We start from the raw sequence: 14,661 nt of genomic DNA, 5'->3' as shown, positions 1-14,661 counted from the left end.
GTGTGCTCCCACAGTGGGAACACTGCTCAGCTGACTAATGGGCCCCAGATGCTGGGCTGGGCTCATGGCTGCTGAGCACAGCTGTGGTGGTGTGAGTTGCTCCAAAGAACACTCCCCCAGTGGGCCCCTCCCCCATCCGGACCAGGACTAGGATCAGGACTGGCATCAGGGCTGATTGGGTGCAAGCCCACGACTGCTTCTTGGCCATGGGTGCGCCAGTATCACCCTAGGATGGGTGCGTGGAGACCGCAGTGGAGCAGCAGTGAGCCTGAGAGGTGGTGGCAGGCATAGCAGGGCCAGGATGAGCAGCTCCCACCCAGGGCTCCGGCTCCTCCCCAGCCACCTGCCATTTCACGCACTACCACATTCCTTGGGGTATGTTGGGACTGCAGGTTTCAGCCTGATCCCTGCAGGCCAGGCCGAGGGACCCCATCGGTGCACAAATACATGCACCAGGCCTCTAGTAATTTGTTTATAAATAATAGTCATATATATATATAAACATTGTTGTTATAAAGAATAAAACAAACTCAGAAAAAAACAATCAGAGTATTACTTCCTACACATAAGGCAACTAATGCCCCAGTACCTCAAAGTCCTTTATAAAAGGAGATAGCTTAATAAGTTCTAGGTTCAGGGTATGTTTGTATTACTTTTTCTTCTTCTTTTTCTTTTCATCTACTTCCATTTTAAGCTTAACTTCTTCAGCTGTGAGAGCTCCCAGTTTCTTATTTTTTGCTTTCTTAACCTTTTCCTTGATGGCAGCCACATCAATTTTAGTTTCAGTAGAAGCTAGACAAATAAAAACACAATATGTGTAATTCTTTAGGTTTTTCCAAATAAAATATAAAGGATATGTATTTAGTACAATAATTTCAGAATATTTATATAATTGGAAGGTCATGCTATAAAATATAAAACACCTGCCTAAAGAAAAGTTAGAAATTTAAGAGGAAAAAAAATTAAAATACTTTAAAACATATTAGTGAAAGTACAGGTGAAAATGGTATTATAGTTTATCTATGTGAACCAATTACTGGATTCAACTATTATTAAAACTACATTCCTCACTCCCCTTCAATCATACTTCAAGTTAGATTATTTTTTACTTATATTCTTTTCCACATTTTGGAACTCTACAGCACTCATTAATATGCCAATTTTCCATCTTACCTGTTAAAATAATCTAGACTTATATTTCGTGAAGAATATTACATGTCATCCTTCCAACTTCCATAATTTAATTAACTAATCATGAAATTGTAAGTCAAAATCTTCTCTAATACCACATAAAAATTTAAAGTTTTCCAAATGTTAGTTCTATGAATGACTAGTATTATTTTGTTGGTGTCCTTTGGCTCAAGATAATGAAAAATTCATGGTAACAATATAGGAATAAAACGTAAGCTATAGATCACATGAGAGAAGAAAATCACAACCTCAGAGGAGCTGCTTTTGAAAGGTGTGATAGCAGAGCTCAGGGACCTCACAGCTCTACTCTTATTTTTACAGAAGAGTCACTCTCTGGTTTATATCTTTCAAAACAAAAGGTCCTTCTTTCAAACACATCCAGATCCAGGAGAGGACTATCAGTCTGGGTTCTTACGCGGGGATTAGCTGCTACTAAAGTACAAATTACCCCAGTTGTTTCCTGTCCCTGGGATTAGTGATTAATGAAATGCTAAGTGAATTAACAGCAGATATGGTTATTTCCTTACTGAACACTCAAATTTAGGTAAATTCACTAAGAGTTTACTTTTCAGATAACAGACTTTTATATCACACCAAGAATTGGAAAACAAGATTTACCTTCCTTAGGTTTCAAAACTGGCTTTTCTTTAGGTGGAATAAAAGCTTTGTTTCTTTCCTCTTGTCTCTTAGTGAGAGCTTCTGCTTGTTTAGCCTATTTTAGTAATAAAACATACATTAGTGAAACATAATTTATAGTTAATTAAGAATTCAAGTTTCTATGAACTTTGTTATTAATGTTGTGAGTTAGCCAGTCTTACCTTTATTGCTTCCATTTTCTGTCGCTTCTTTTGACTTGCCTTCAGAAAGTATTCACCACTAGCCAATTCTTTATCAATCTGTTGAAATAATGTAAACGAAAGTCATTTTCTAAGGAAGAAATGTCACAAGGTAAAAACAGAGGCTCAAAAATCTATGATTAATTCATAAAGAGAATGACAAAAGAGAAGGAAACATACTCTAAATTGAATGAAATATGTCCACAAAAGCATGGAGGTAGGAAAGCAGGTGAAGTGTTCAAGGAATACACAGGAGACTGCTTTAAGTAGGGTGGAAGGTCAATAATTCAAAAAGTTTAATAGGAAACTGGAAAAACAGTTTGAGTAAGGTTAAAGAAACTTGAATGTCAGGTGAAGGAGGTAAGACATGATTTAGAAATGACTCAAGTTTCTGAGAAGAGTGAAGAGAGCAAAGCAGAATGTCTTTTTAATATAAGCTATTTTCCCCTCTCAATCCTCACCAGATGACATGCATATAGAGAGGAAGGTAGTGGGAAGAGAAAGAGAGAGACAGACAGACATCAATGTGAGAGAAACATGCTCCCCAACTGGAGATCAAAACCACAACCCAGGTATGTGCCCTGAGTGGGAATTGAACCAGCAACCTTTTGGTGCAGAGGACAAAATTCAACAAACTCAACCACTCAGGCCAGGACTGACCAACATTTTTTAAAGTATAAAAGAATAGAGAAGAGATAAAAATCTAGAATAAAGGGTAGTGGCATGCAAAATAAAAAGCAAGATTGTCAGAATTTGGTGACTAAAACACTAATAAGAGAAAGTTACAGCTCATTCATTCACTATATAGTTGACATTGATCATTTATATATCTTGCACGCACACAGCATTATTGTATCTGAGGCAATGTTCTAAAGTCTTTACAGACCAGAGGTCCGGTGCCAGTGGCCCAGTGGCAGAGTGTGGACCTATGAATCAGGAGGTCATGGTTTGATTCCTGGTCAGGGCACATGCCCAGGTTATGGACTCAATTCCTAGTAGGGGACGTGCAGGAGGCAGCCAAACAAAGTTTCTCTCATCATTAATGTTTCTGTCTTCTCTCCCTCTCCCTTTTCTCTGAAATAAATAAAAATGTATTTTAAAAAATTAAAAGAAAAAAGTAGTACAGCAGGTGTTATAGGACAGGGCTTAGTATCTGGATCACTCCACTTTCCCCCAACTATCAATTTCTTTCTGGCTTCCCTTTCTTCCTTTCCCTGAGGAAACCTCATGATCGAGCACTTGCACTGTTTTTTCACCATAATGACCATCATTCCTTATTTCCTCTGACCTTTCATCAAACCTTCCCTGAAAAACTTCAAGCACAAGGCCGTGGAGGAGGTGGGCAATACCCGGAAAGGGATAGGTTTACATGCTGAGCCTAAAGAACTAGCAGGAAGGGAAGTTTCCAAGGGAGGGAATAAGGAAGCAAGAACCCTAAAGAGATAGGTGAAAAGAGAATTAAAAGAGCAGGTCAAGGAAGAATTGATACACATGGGAAGATGTAGGTGAAAAAAAGGAAGTTGAAAGTTATTGCCTGATGGTCTAAAATATTTCAGTAAAATAAAATTCAATGACATCGGCTAGGAGTGAGAGAGTGCTTAGAAAATTAAGAGGATTCACAGAACTACCAGACAATACTGAGGACCCACCTGAGGTTGGAAACATAAATTTAGAGTGGATATAATTCAAAGTTATGACTCCTTCCATCTATGTCAAGTAGCCACATTATGAAAAAGAAATCGTTTTAGGACTGGTCCAAGTTTAAGAGTTTTGCTGGGCAGGTGTGACAGGAGGAAAAGGAGCATGGAAAAAAACAATGGGAGAGATGGAAAAGGACATTTCGGAAAGGAAACCAGAGGACAATTGACAAAATGAGAGGTATTCTAACTTAGAAAAAAAGGAGAGCTATTAGATTAGAATTTAAGATTTCAAAACTGGAGCAGTAATATATCCTATGGTCATAGAAATTATGCTAAAGTAGAGTAGAGAGTATTTTGAATAGTTGAATTAAAAAAGTATATATATTTTATTGACTTTTTACAGAGAGCAAAGGAGAGGGATAGAGAGTTAGAAACATCGATGAGAGAGAAACATCGATTCAGCTGCCTCTTGCACACTCCCTACTGGGTATGTGCCCGCAACCAAGGTACATGTGCTTGACCAGAATCGAACCTGGGATCCTTTAGTTTGCAGGCTGATGCTCTATCCACTGAGCATCATGGTTAGGACAAATTGTTGAAATTTTTATCCATGGAACATTTACAGTGCTATAGGGATATGGGTGACACCAACCACCTTGATATAGTTAACACTCAGAATATGAAGCCCCCAACCCCATGCACTTTGCTCAAAATAAACCTCTTTACACTTATCTTCAGTTTCCTATATCTCTACATACTCAAACACATACACACATATTAACACAGCAATTTCACCTAAAATACCCTCAATAAAGTTTCTTACCAAATTGATGTAACAGTTTCTCCATCATGTAATGCAATTCAACATTTAATACTTACCTGACTTTCTGGTTGTGGTGGTGGGAATGGTGTATACTCTTTCTTAACAGTTTTTTTCTTTGGTTCCTTGCGTTTATTCACATTTTTGTGCTTGAACTGTGGCAAAAATCTTTCCCAACTTTGTGATCTTAATTCGGAATCTTTTGCCAACTCTCGTTTAATCATTAAGGTCTTTAGTCATGCAATAAACAAACAAGGTAAAAATGTTAATTTCAGAAGTCATACATTTGTCAAATTAAGATATCATAAATATCATTCTTATACATAGATCTTAGTCTCTAAGGTAGGATTAAATCAATTTCACACAAAAAAAGACTAAGTAATCTCAATTTTTAACCAAGCATAAGAAAATTAGACTAAGAAATTTCAAAATTATTAAAATAAATTGAGATGAAAGAGAGACTAATTCAGCTCTTCAACTATTATTTCTTTAAATCTTAAAACTCAACTTAATAGCAGGTAGAATCCTTAATAATGTTCCCTGAAAGCAGGAAGCTTTCAGTAGCACCTGAAATGTCATGTGGGGGGTGTGGTGAGGGGGAAGCAAACCTTCTCATGATTGGACAAAACCAATATTCTCATTTCCTCCAATTCATTTGAGTTTTATAGACATTGGAACACAAAAGGATACAAACCAGGCATTAGATGCATGACTAGTTTTTTTTTATCTTTAATGTCCCAATGTAACTTTGTGCACACAGGGAAAACTGTTCTTTCATGTCAATCTAATATGAGACTTTTAACTTCACAAAATTTAACTGGACTGCTCAACAAATACTCATTCTATATTCCATATAATAAAAGCCTAACATGCTAAGTGTCTGGTTGTTCAGTGACTGGTCTACTGTTCAACCAATCAAAGCATAATATGCTAATGATATGCTAAGGTTGCTCAACTGCTCCCTATGACATGCACTGACCACCAGGGGGCAACACTCTCACTGGTAGGTTAGCTTGCTGCTGGGGTCTGGCCAATTGGGACTGAATGAGATGGGCCAGACATGCTGTGGAACCCTCCCCGTGGTCCCTTCCCAGCTCCAATTGTGCCCCAGTGGGGGTGGGGTGGGGGATGGGGGTGGGTCCCTCGGCTTGGCCTGTGCCCTCTCAGGACCCCTGAAGGAAAACTGTTCTTTCATGTCAATCTAATGTTAGAGAGCCGGTTTCTGCCCAATCTCGCAAGCCACTTCCCTTGGGAGGGTGCCAGACGCAGGGCTCATAGCTGGCGAGTGCTGCTTGGGAATGAGCCTGCAGCAGGTGCAGTGGGGCCAGGATGAGTGGGAGTGGCAGGTAGAAGCTGCAGGTGGAGTTGGACTGTGGGTTTCAGCCTGATCCCTGTAGGCTATCCTGAGGGACCCTACCTGTGCACGAATTCATGCACTGGGCAACTAGTCATAAATAAAACTGCTCATTATAGCACAGTTACCTTCTCAAGAACAGTCATAAACTTTGTGCACACAGGGATATAACATCTCTCCCAAAAGGCTTACAAAACAGATAAAGCAGAGCTATTTTGGGTAAGCTAATTAATTTGAGTATTAAGTCATCTCCTCCCCCAAAGGTTTTAATGCAATTTAAAATATCTGAGGCTTTATTTAAGTAGAAAAAGGCAGAATTCTGAAAGAGCACATCTTTAAATGTAAAGATGGGCTCACAACTTAAGAAAACAGGATTGATATAATCTACGACAAATTCTGTGAAGCCTTTCTTGTATCAGAACTACATAATACACTAGGGACCCAGTGCACGAATTTATGCACCTTGAAAGGAATTGTGGGCCGTGAGGTTGCCATGGGCACAGGGGTGGGTCTTAGCCCATCTCCCACAACCCCACCTGGCCACTCACACCACAACCCTCAGTCTCCTGTCCGCATGCAACTCCGCTTGAACCCGCTGACAGAGTGGAGCAATTGGAGCCAGTGCTAGCAGTGGGTGTGAGTGGGGCTGGTGCTGCCAGTGGGTGCGAGCAGTGGTTGCTGCCCCAATCGCCCCTCAGCAGCAGGAGGAGGTGGAGAAGCCCTCAGGGATGATTGGGGCTGGCAGCTGCCACTCGCATCTGCCAAGTGACTGTGATTGGTGCTAGGTGTGAGCAGTGGCTCCAGTGCCAGCTATGGGTGTGAGCAGGGCTGTCACTGGCAGTGGGTGCGAGTGGGGCTGGTGCTTGTAGTGGGTGCAAGTGGTGGCTGCTGGCTCTGATCACTCCTCAGGAGCAGGGGGAGGTGGAGAAGCAACTGCCACTCGCACCTGCTAATGGCGCCAAGCAAATCGGGGCTGGTGGCGCTCAGGCACTGGCAGTGGGTGCAGGTGGGACCAGTGCTGGCAGCAGGTGCAAGCACCCTGCAGGACTGAGGGGCACAGGAGGGAAGAATTTTCAGTAACCACCAGAGGCTTGTCCCTGATGACAGCAACAAGCACCCCACCTTGGTCTGGTGCCCCCGCTCACCTGCTCCAGCATCCCATTGTGGCCGATACCTGTCATGTTCTGCGCTCTGCCACCTGCTGCCAAAATCAACCATGTTCAGTGTGTATTCCCTGTGGTCGGCGCACATCATAGCAACTGGTCGTTTAGCTGTTCTGTCGTTTGGCCTATTTGCATATTAGGGTTTATATATATAGATTACAGTGTCCCTGTCAATACTGGATTCCACAGAGACCCAAGCTTTTAAGGAAGTAACTTGAAGACTGGGTAGAATTGATTGGGTTGAATTCTACCTCTAATTTACAGAAAATATCTCTACTTTATCTGTTTTGCCCATTCAACTTTTATAAAAAATTTAATTTCAAAAAAGTTTTCTGAAGCTAAAAGAAGTCTGATAACCACTGTTACACAAATATATAATTAACACTCACTTTAATATTATAAATTGGGTGAATATTCTTCATAGTATCTAGGACTACTTTTCGAACCTGAAATTTGCAAAGAAAAACCAATTAGTCATCTATAAATATCTTAATGAACCAGGTAGAAAGGAATTACTTTTATTGCAAAATATCCTACAAACAAGACAATAGTCGCCAAATTGAATAGTTACTTCAATTGCTCTTAGTGGCTACTATATCTTTCATAATAGTTAACCCTGGGTACAATCACGTTACTCAATTTATACTGTGAAAACATGACACATTGAACAAGTGTAACACTCTGCAACTGTAATTTGGGGGGAGATGAATTCAGAGTCAGAAAATGTGGGCTCAAATAATGGGACTGCCACTTTATTTGGGAAAGACACTTAATTTTCCTGTTACAGCTTTCTCATTTGCAATGTGGAAATGAAGATACCTCAAGGGTCTGTTGTAAGAACTAAATAACATATTTACACTTTGAAATTTACAAAGTATTCTATGTATTTAAGTTATTATTGCCCCATGAGAAAGGGTAGATCATATCTAAGAATGAGGTCCAAGAAAGTTCTATTAAAGGCCTTGGAAAGGAAAAAGCAAGACCTCACAGTCAGATCCAGATAACAGTATCAAAGGGAGTCAATTGGAACAGTATCTGCTCAACAGAGTTCCTCATAACAAGTTATTAATAAAATAAATGTTCATGAAAACATTAAATTCAAACAAAAGAAAATGTATCATAAAGGAAAAATTGAGTTTGACCTCGACTAATTGTATACATTTCTGCAAATAACAACATCTATTCAGTTCCCTAATATCTAAGCACATGTAACTAACTACATCATGTTTCTCACATGTGCTACAACTAAGAGCTTAAATACCCATTTAAAATTTGTAGTTGAAAGAGCGAAGGTGTGAAGAACTAACTGAGATGTGTGTAACTGTCAAAGGTTGGTCATAATATGTTAATGTCTAGGAGCAATGACTCCCTCAAATTCCATGAAGTACAAAGTATTTACTAATGAAAAATCAAAGAAAGCACATCCTAAAACAATACAATAATCATAAAACCATATATTATAACCAAATTGTTTAATTTGTTCTCTGCTGAAAATTAACTGAAGATATTAAGTCTCACCTCCTTTAAGCCACTAAAGGGTCCAATGGCTGAAACCGTGTTTCCCTGAACCATAATGTAACAGTTTGTTAAGAGCTCCAATGCCTGTATCAAAGGACAGTAAGGTGAAATTCAGTTGAAATACACTGAAAAACTAATGACAAAAAAAGATACTAATTTTCTACAGGTAAAAAGTACCTTTAATGTAGATCCTTTGGGACCAATAAGCCGTTGTCTTCTTTTTACAAATCTTTCTTTATTTCTTACTAATGAACCTATTTTAATGATGTCACATGCAATATCATCCTGAAGAATTCGTACTGCCTTTTGGGAAAGAAAAAAAAATTCCACCAATATTCTTTACAAATACATTTCTTTTCAAAGTCAACACTGATATCTAAGCAGAATAATGGAAACTCTATGGAGGGAGGGAGGAAGGGGAAGAAGGAGAGAAGGGAGGGAGGGACGGGTGGGTGGATACAGTGGGTGGATATATCTCTAATGGCACAAAGAAAACAAAATCTCTGTAACTGTAAATTTACCTGTTCAAATGAAACACTCCTTGCTAACAGTTTTATTAGGTCTCTGGCCCTAATGATGATGTATGGATCAAAAGTCTTCTTTGTTGTACAAACAGTCATGCTGCCCTCGATCAGGTCCAGGGTTGCATTAACATGCTACAAAAAGGAAAGAGCAAGCAAGCTGCATAAAAATGAGTTCAGTTTTAGATACTTATATAACCTATCCTAATCTAACTAGTAATTACTAGGAATTAATCTCTCTAAAATTCTATCAACCCACTCCTTGAAGAAGCTGGATAGATAATATAAAGAATGCTTGATTACTTTCATACTTCAAAGAATATAGAAACTCAGGCAGTTGAAACTATTTATACTTACTGGAGTTTAGAATACTTTGTACTTACTGGAATAAAGATAATCTCTAGTTTAAAAAATACATATCAATCCAAATGAAGCGATACTTATACTCACATGCTATTTTCTCACATATAAGCATATTCTGAAAAATACTTAAACATAGTGAGTGATGAACTATTCAACATAAGGCTGGATCTGTATGAATTTATGAGAGAGAGAGAGAGACACCACATGCAGACAGCTAAGAAACATTGCTTGCAGTTTGCAGAGTCACCCTCATATTCAATGGGCACAAATGAGAAATGAGTCCAGAGCAGTCTCTCAGTTTGAGAAATATATTTCATGTTACAACTAGTACACATACATATCCTATATAATAAAAGCTTAATATGCTAAGTGTCTGGTCTACAGGTCAGCTGTTCAAACAATCGAAGTGTGATATGCTATAGATATGCTAAAGGCCACTCAACCACTCACTATGACGTGCACTGACAACCAGAGGGCAGACAGATAGGTTAGCTTACTGCTGAGGCCCTGCCAATTGGGACAGAGCAAGACAAGTCAGAAATGCCTTGGAGCCCTCCCATAGTCCATCCCTGGCTGACCAACTTCCCGTGTCCCTTCCTGGCCCTGATTGTGCACTGGTGAGGTCTCTTGGCCTGGCCTGCGAGACCCCTTGGGGGATGTTGGAGAGCCAGTTTAAGCCCGATCCTGTAGGCCAGGCCAAGGGACCCCAGTGGTGCACAAATTCATAAAATGAATCAAAAGCTTCATAAAATCATCCTTACCACATGTGACACATTCATTTTTTAAAGACTCCTTATATCCACTAAATTGACTTTTGGAACCACTAATGGATTTCAACCCACATTTGAAAAACAAAAACAAATATATCACTCTAGGGGCATGGCAGCAGCAACAAACAGGAAAAAGATGGCACATCCACATCTTACATTTAAAATGAAAATTAATGGAATAATGGAAACTCTAAGGATGAAAGGAGGAAGGAAGGGAAGGGAAGAAGGGAGGGAGGGAAAATTAATCAATTAGATAGAAACATGTCTGACTCAAACTGTGCAGGTTTGTGACAATCACCATAGTACAAAATAAGCATTCTGAAACGTGTGAGTTCACAGATGAGTTTCAGACAGTCCATCAAATCCCTACAATTTTAAAGATATGTGCATTTTTCAGTAATCTATTATTCACAAAATTAAAAACACAAGTATTACGATAATACAGCTTATGTAGGCTGTTTAAAATACCAAAGGAACCAAATTAGTCAATTATGCTGGCACCTTAAAAAAATCTATAAGCACATGCACATTTACTTAAAAGTAAAGGTAAAGGCAGAAGCAAAATCTCAAAGTAATATATAAAATATGCATACATGTTCATTCAAGGCTTTTTGAACCAACGGCCAGCACTCTTTCAAGTAAGCCTCTCTATATTTTGGGAACAAAGTTGCAAAACTGCTTTCCTCCAAGAGTCCTCTGGGATTGTCCTCTTTGGAAAAAGCTGGTTCCTTCCAACCATCAGGAACAGTGAGGAGTTCTGACTCATCTACGGGAAAAACAAAATGAAACACACATTAGATTTTAGCCCACTTTTATATGCAGAATAGGGTCCCTAGGCCTGGCTGGCTATAGGGGCCTTCCTTCGTTCCACGTCACCCCCAGTTGGTCAACCCATATCACAGCGAGCGATCGAACCCCCGAGGGGACACTCTGCATTAGCCTTTTATATACGGACTACAGGCCAGGTGCACGAAATTCACGCATGGGGCGGAGGGGGGAGAGGTGGCCCTCAGCCCAGCCTGCACCCTCTCTAATCTGGGACCCCTCGTTTAAACCGGTAGTCGGACATCTCTCTAACAATCCAGGACTGCTGGCTCCCAACTGCTCTCCTGTCTGCCTTCCTCATTGCCCCTAACTGCCACTGCCTGCCAGTCCGATCACCCCCTAACCACTCCCCTGCCAGCCTGATTGATGCCTAACTACTCCTCTGCCAGCCTGTTTGCTCCCAACTTCCCTCCTCTGCCTGTCTGGTCATCCCTAACTGCCCTCCCCTGCAGGGTTTATCGCCTCCAACTGCCCTCCCTTGCAGGTCTGGTCCCTCCCAACTGCCCTCCCCTGCTGGCCATCTTGTGTCCACATGGGGGCAGACATCTTTGACCACATGGGGGCAGCCATATTGCATGTTGGAGTGATGGTCAATCTGCATATTACTATTTTATTAGATAGGATAGAGGCCTGGTGCATGGGTGGGGGCAGCTGGTTTGCCCTGAAGGGTGTCCCAGATCAGGGTGGGGGTTCCCTTGGGAAGTGGGGCAGCCTGGGCGAGGGCCCTGTGGTATTAGGTCTAGTAATAATTAATGTCGTTTTCTAATACTTTTTTAAATCAAATTTATTTAAACAATACAACAAAATTTAATCAACAATATAGTTGCCGTGGTTTTCTACTACTTGTGCCCAACACTCAGGAAGCATTTTAATCCCCTGTAAAATTCTTGTGATTTTGATGCAAAAAATTCGGTCAATGCATTTTTGAGGCATTCTTCATTATTAAATTTTTTTCCAAGAAGAAAGTTTTGCAAAGAACAAAACAAATGGTAATCAGAAGGGGCAATATCAGGAGAATATGCAGGTTGAGGGAGTACTTCCCATTCCAACTGGCGCAGTTTTTCAGCAGTGATTCTTGCAGTATGCGGTCGTGCGTTATCGTGGTGAAGAATTACGCCCTTCCGATTAATCAGCGCGGGTTCTTTTTCTCTTAAAGCTTGGGCTAATCTTTCCAATTGGGCACTATACACTGCACTTGTAATGGTTTGGTTAGATGGTAAAAGTTCATAATGAAGAATTCCTTTAAAATTCCACCAAACACACAACATCACTTTTTTCGCATGCAAGTCAGGTTTTGGCGTGGGCTGCGGAGCCTCATTTTTGTCCAACTATTGAGGCCGCCTTTTCAAATTAACATACAGCACCCATTCTTCATCTACGGTAACAATTTGCTCTAAAAACGGCAAACGGTTTTGACGAGAGAGGAGCGAACTGCAAATTGTGACTCTTTGATTACGGTTGTTGTCGGTCAACTCATGAGGAACCCATTTTCCAAACTTTTGGACTTTGCCAAGTGCACGCAATTGATTGGAAATTGTTTTTTGTGAACAATTTAAAGTTGTCGCAAGCTCTTGTTGGGTAATTTGAGGATTTTGCACCAAAAGAGCTTGAAGAGCTTCTTGATCAAAATTGGACACACGGCCTCGACCACTCTTGTCATCTAACGAAAAATTTCCCTCGCGAAATTTCTCAAACCAACGCTGGCATTTTCTGGCGCTAACTGCATCTTGACCAAGAGCACTACAGATGTTTTTTGCAGCCTCACTTGCTTTTCTTCCTAATTGGAACTCGTAAAGCATGCAGTGCCGAATATGCTCTTCATCCGCCATCTTCTTAGCCCTAGTTTTGCAACAAAAACCAAACCAAACACAAACTTTTTCAAGCAAAACTTGTTAATTGCACTTCACACGTTCTGTAGATACCACGTGTTTGAAGGTTATGTCAATACAAGTCAACGCCAAGCAAGATTTTAAACGAATGTTTAAAAACGACATTAATTATTACTAGACCCTAGTTTGCAGGCCGGCCACATCCCCTGGTGACCCAAGCGGAGGCCCTGGTATCTGAATTTATTTACCTTCTACAATTTAAACTTTGTAGCCTGGAGGGGAGCCAAGCCTCCTGCTTGCTCTGTGGCTGCCGCCATTTCTGTTAGGATTTGTTTACTTTCTATAATTGAAACTGAACCTCTGGGCCAAGGCACAAGAACCTCTGTTTTAACAATCTCATCAGGAGATTCTTTTGCACACTAAAGTCTGAGAAGCAGGTCTTGATAATCCATGTTATCCAATTCAGTCAGGTAAACCTGCTTTCCGTTCTTACTTACACTTTGCTTTTTCTGGATGAAATCACAGAGAATTAAGTAATCTTCATATATCATTACTTCCCAATATCCTTAATAAAAGCTTGAAATCAACAATTGTAATTATTTAAAATGTAAGTTCTTACCCAATTTAAATACTTCAATGGCTATGAATTTAAAAACTGGCAAAAAAATATATAGAAATTTCACAACAGAGGAAGTAAATACAAATAGCCCTAAAACATGTGAAAAGATGTGCAATCTTACCAGTAATAAGAAAAGTTCAAAAAATAAAACCAACTAGATTTTAAAATCCGGACTGTTTTCAAACGCTGAGGGACGCGGGGCAAGGTGTTAAAAATCGGGACTGTCCCGCCGTCTGGTCACTTTAATTTAAAGGCAGGGCAGTCTAAAGAAAAGGAGCCGTGTCGTCTAATATTTTAACCATTTGATAAACAATAATAATAAATGATGCAATTCCCCCCTCACCCCCAGGAACTCACACTAGCATTCAGGACACGCCAGATACCTCCTCATTCATTCATTACCAGCGTTCACCTCAGTAAGAACCTCCTACTCCCACCGCATCCCTCATTTTGGCAGCTACTTCCGCCATCACTGCGAGTCAAAGGCTCTGCAACGCCCTCCAAAATATTTTAATAATTCCCACTTTACGGAAAACGAATTCCGCAACACTTTCATTCTGGGAGCCTTCAGCAAAAGCGATTAGTTAGGAACACGTGACCGGCACCCTATCCGCCAGACGGTTTCGCAGGCCCGGCCAATACCCCTAAAAACCAGCTCTTCTAGGTACCCAATTCCAGAGAAATTGGAATGCGTTACACGATCGCAACTAAACCTCCACACCCAGGCTCTGGCGCTCACACCATCTCACCTCGGTTCTCCTGCTTCTGCTTCTGGTTACGAAATCCACTTTTCCCAGCCGCCGGGACCGGCCCGTTCGCCTTGGAGGTCGCCATGTTCGAAACGCTCCCGTTACTACCGGAAGTGGAACGGTTCTTTAATCCTTCCGGCTAAAGTCCCTGGACTCGAAATGAGTTCCGCAGAACCCAGACGAGGACATCTGCACAGTCTCCGTGCGCGCCTACGCTAGAACCCGCGGATTTGTGTCAACTGCAGCGCTTCTTTCACGTAGCCCCGCACTTCTTTCCCAGAATGCAGTGCAACCACGGAGTTTGGCTGAATGCTGGGAATTGTAGTTTAGCTCTGTAGGCAAGTTGGAGACGGCGGGGGGGGGGGGGGGGGGTTTGTCTGTAATTTTCCCAGGGCCTCAGAGTCTAAGCCGGGCTGACCCACTCAAAGGTTTGGCCGAAGAGTGCAGCCTTTCACTAAAGTCA

The 14,661-nt window shown here is 40.9% G+C and overlaps 1 protein-coding gene across 4 annotated transcripts; it reads right to left on the bottom strand.

Moving 5' to 3' along the window:
• Window positions 1-641: 641 nt before the first annotated feature.
• On the bottom strand, window positions 642-14,432 carry LOC118729989 (KRR1 small subunit processome component homolog). 4 transcript variants are annotated; one of them, XM_036457597.2, is made up of 10 exons: window positions 14,199-14,425; window positions 10,770-10,942; window positions 9,044-9,178; window positions 8,700-8,825; window positions 8,523-8,606; window positions 7,394-7,450; window positions 4,547-4,717; window positions 2,010-2,087; window positions 1,810-1,903; window positions 642-792 (listed from the first exon to the last, which is right to left on the bottom strand). In XM_036457597.2, the coding sequence occupies exons 1-10, from the start codon at window positions 14,281-14,283 to the stop codon at window positions 650-652; spliced, it is 1,146 nt and encodes a 381-aa protein (XP_036313490.1). In that variant the 5' UTR covers window positions 14,284-14,425; the 3' UTR covers window positions 642-649. The 4 variants fall into 4 exon arrangements, with proteins under 4 accessions (XP_036313490.1, XP_036313493.1, XP_036313492.1 ...); XM_036457600.2 differs by lacking the exon at window positions 8,700-8,825 and having other exon boundaries at window positions 14,199-14,432; XM_036457599.2 differs by lacking the exon at window positions 1,810-1,903 and having other exon boundaries at window positions 14,199-14,429.
• Window positions 14,433-14,661: the final 229 nt, after the last annotated feature.

This window comes from Pipistrellus kuhlii, unplaced genomic scaffold, assembly GCF_014108245.1.
Source record: "Pipistrellus kuhlii isolate mPipKuh1 unplaced genomic scaffold, mPipKuh1.p scaffold_m20_p_3, whole genome shotgun sequence".
NCBI lineage: Eukaryota > Metazoa > Chordata > Mammalia > Chiroptera > Vespertilionidae > Pipistrellus > Pipistrellus kuhlii.
The sequence above is the reverse complement of the archived record's forward strand: the minus strand, read 5'-3'. Positions and strand labels throughout refer to the sequence as shown.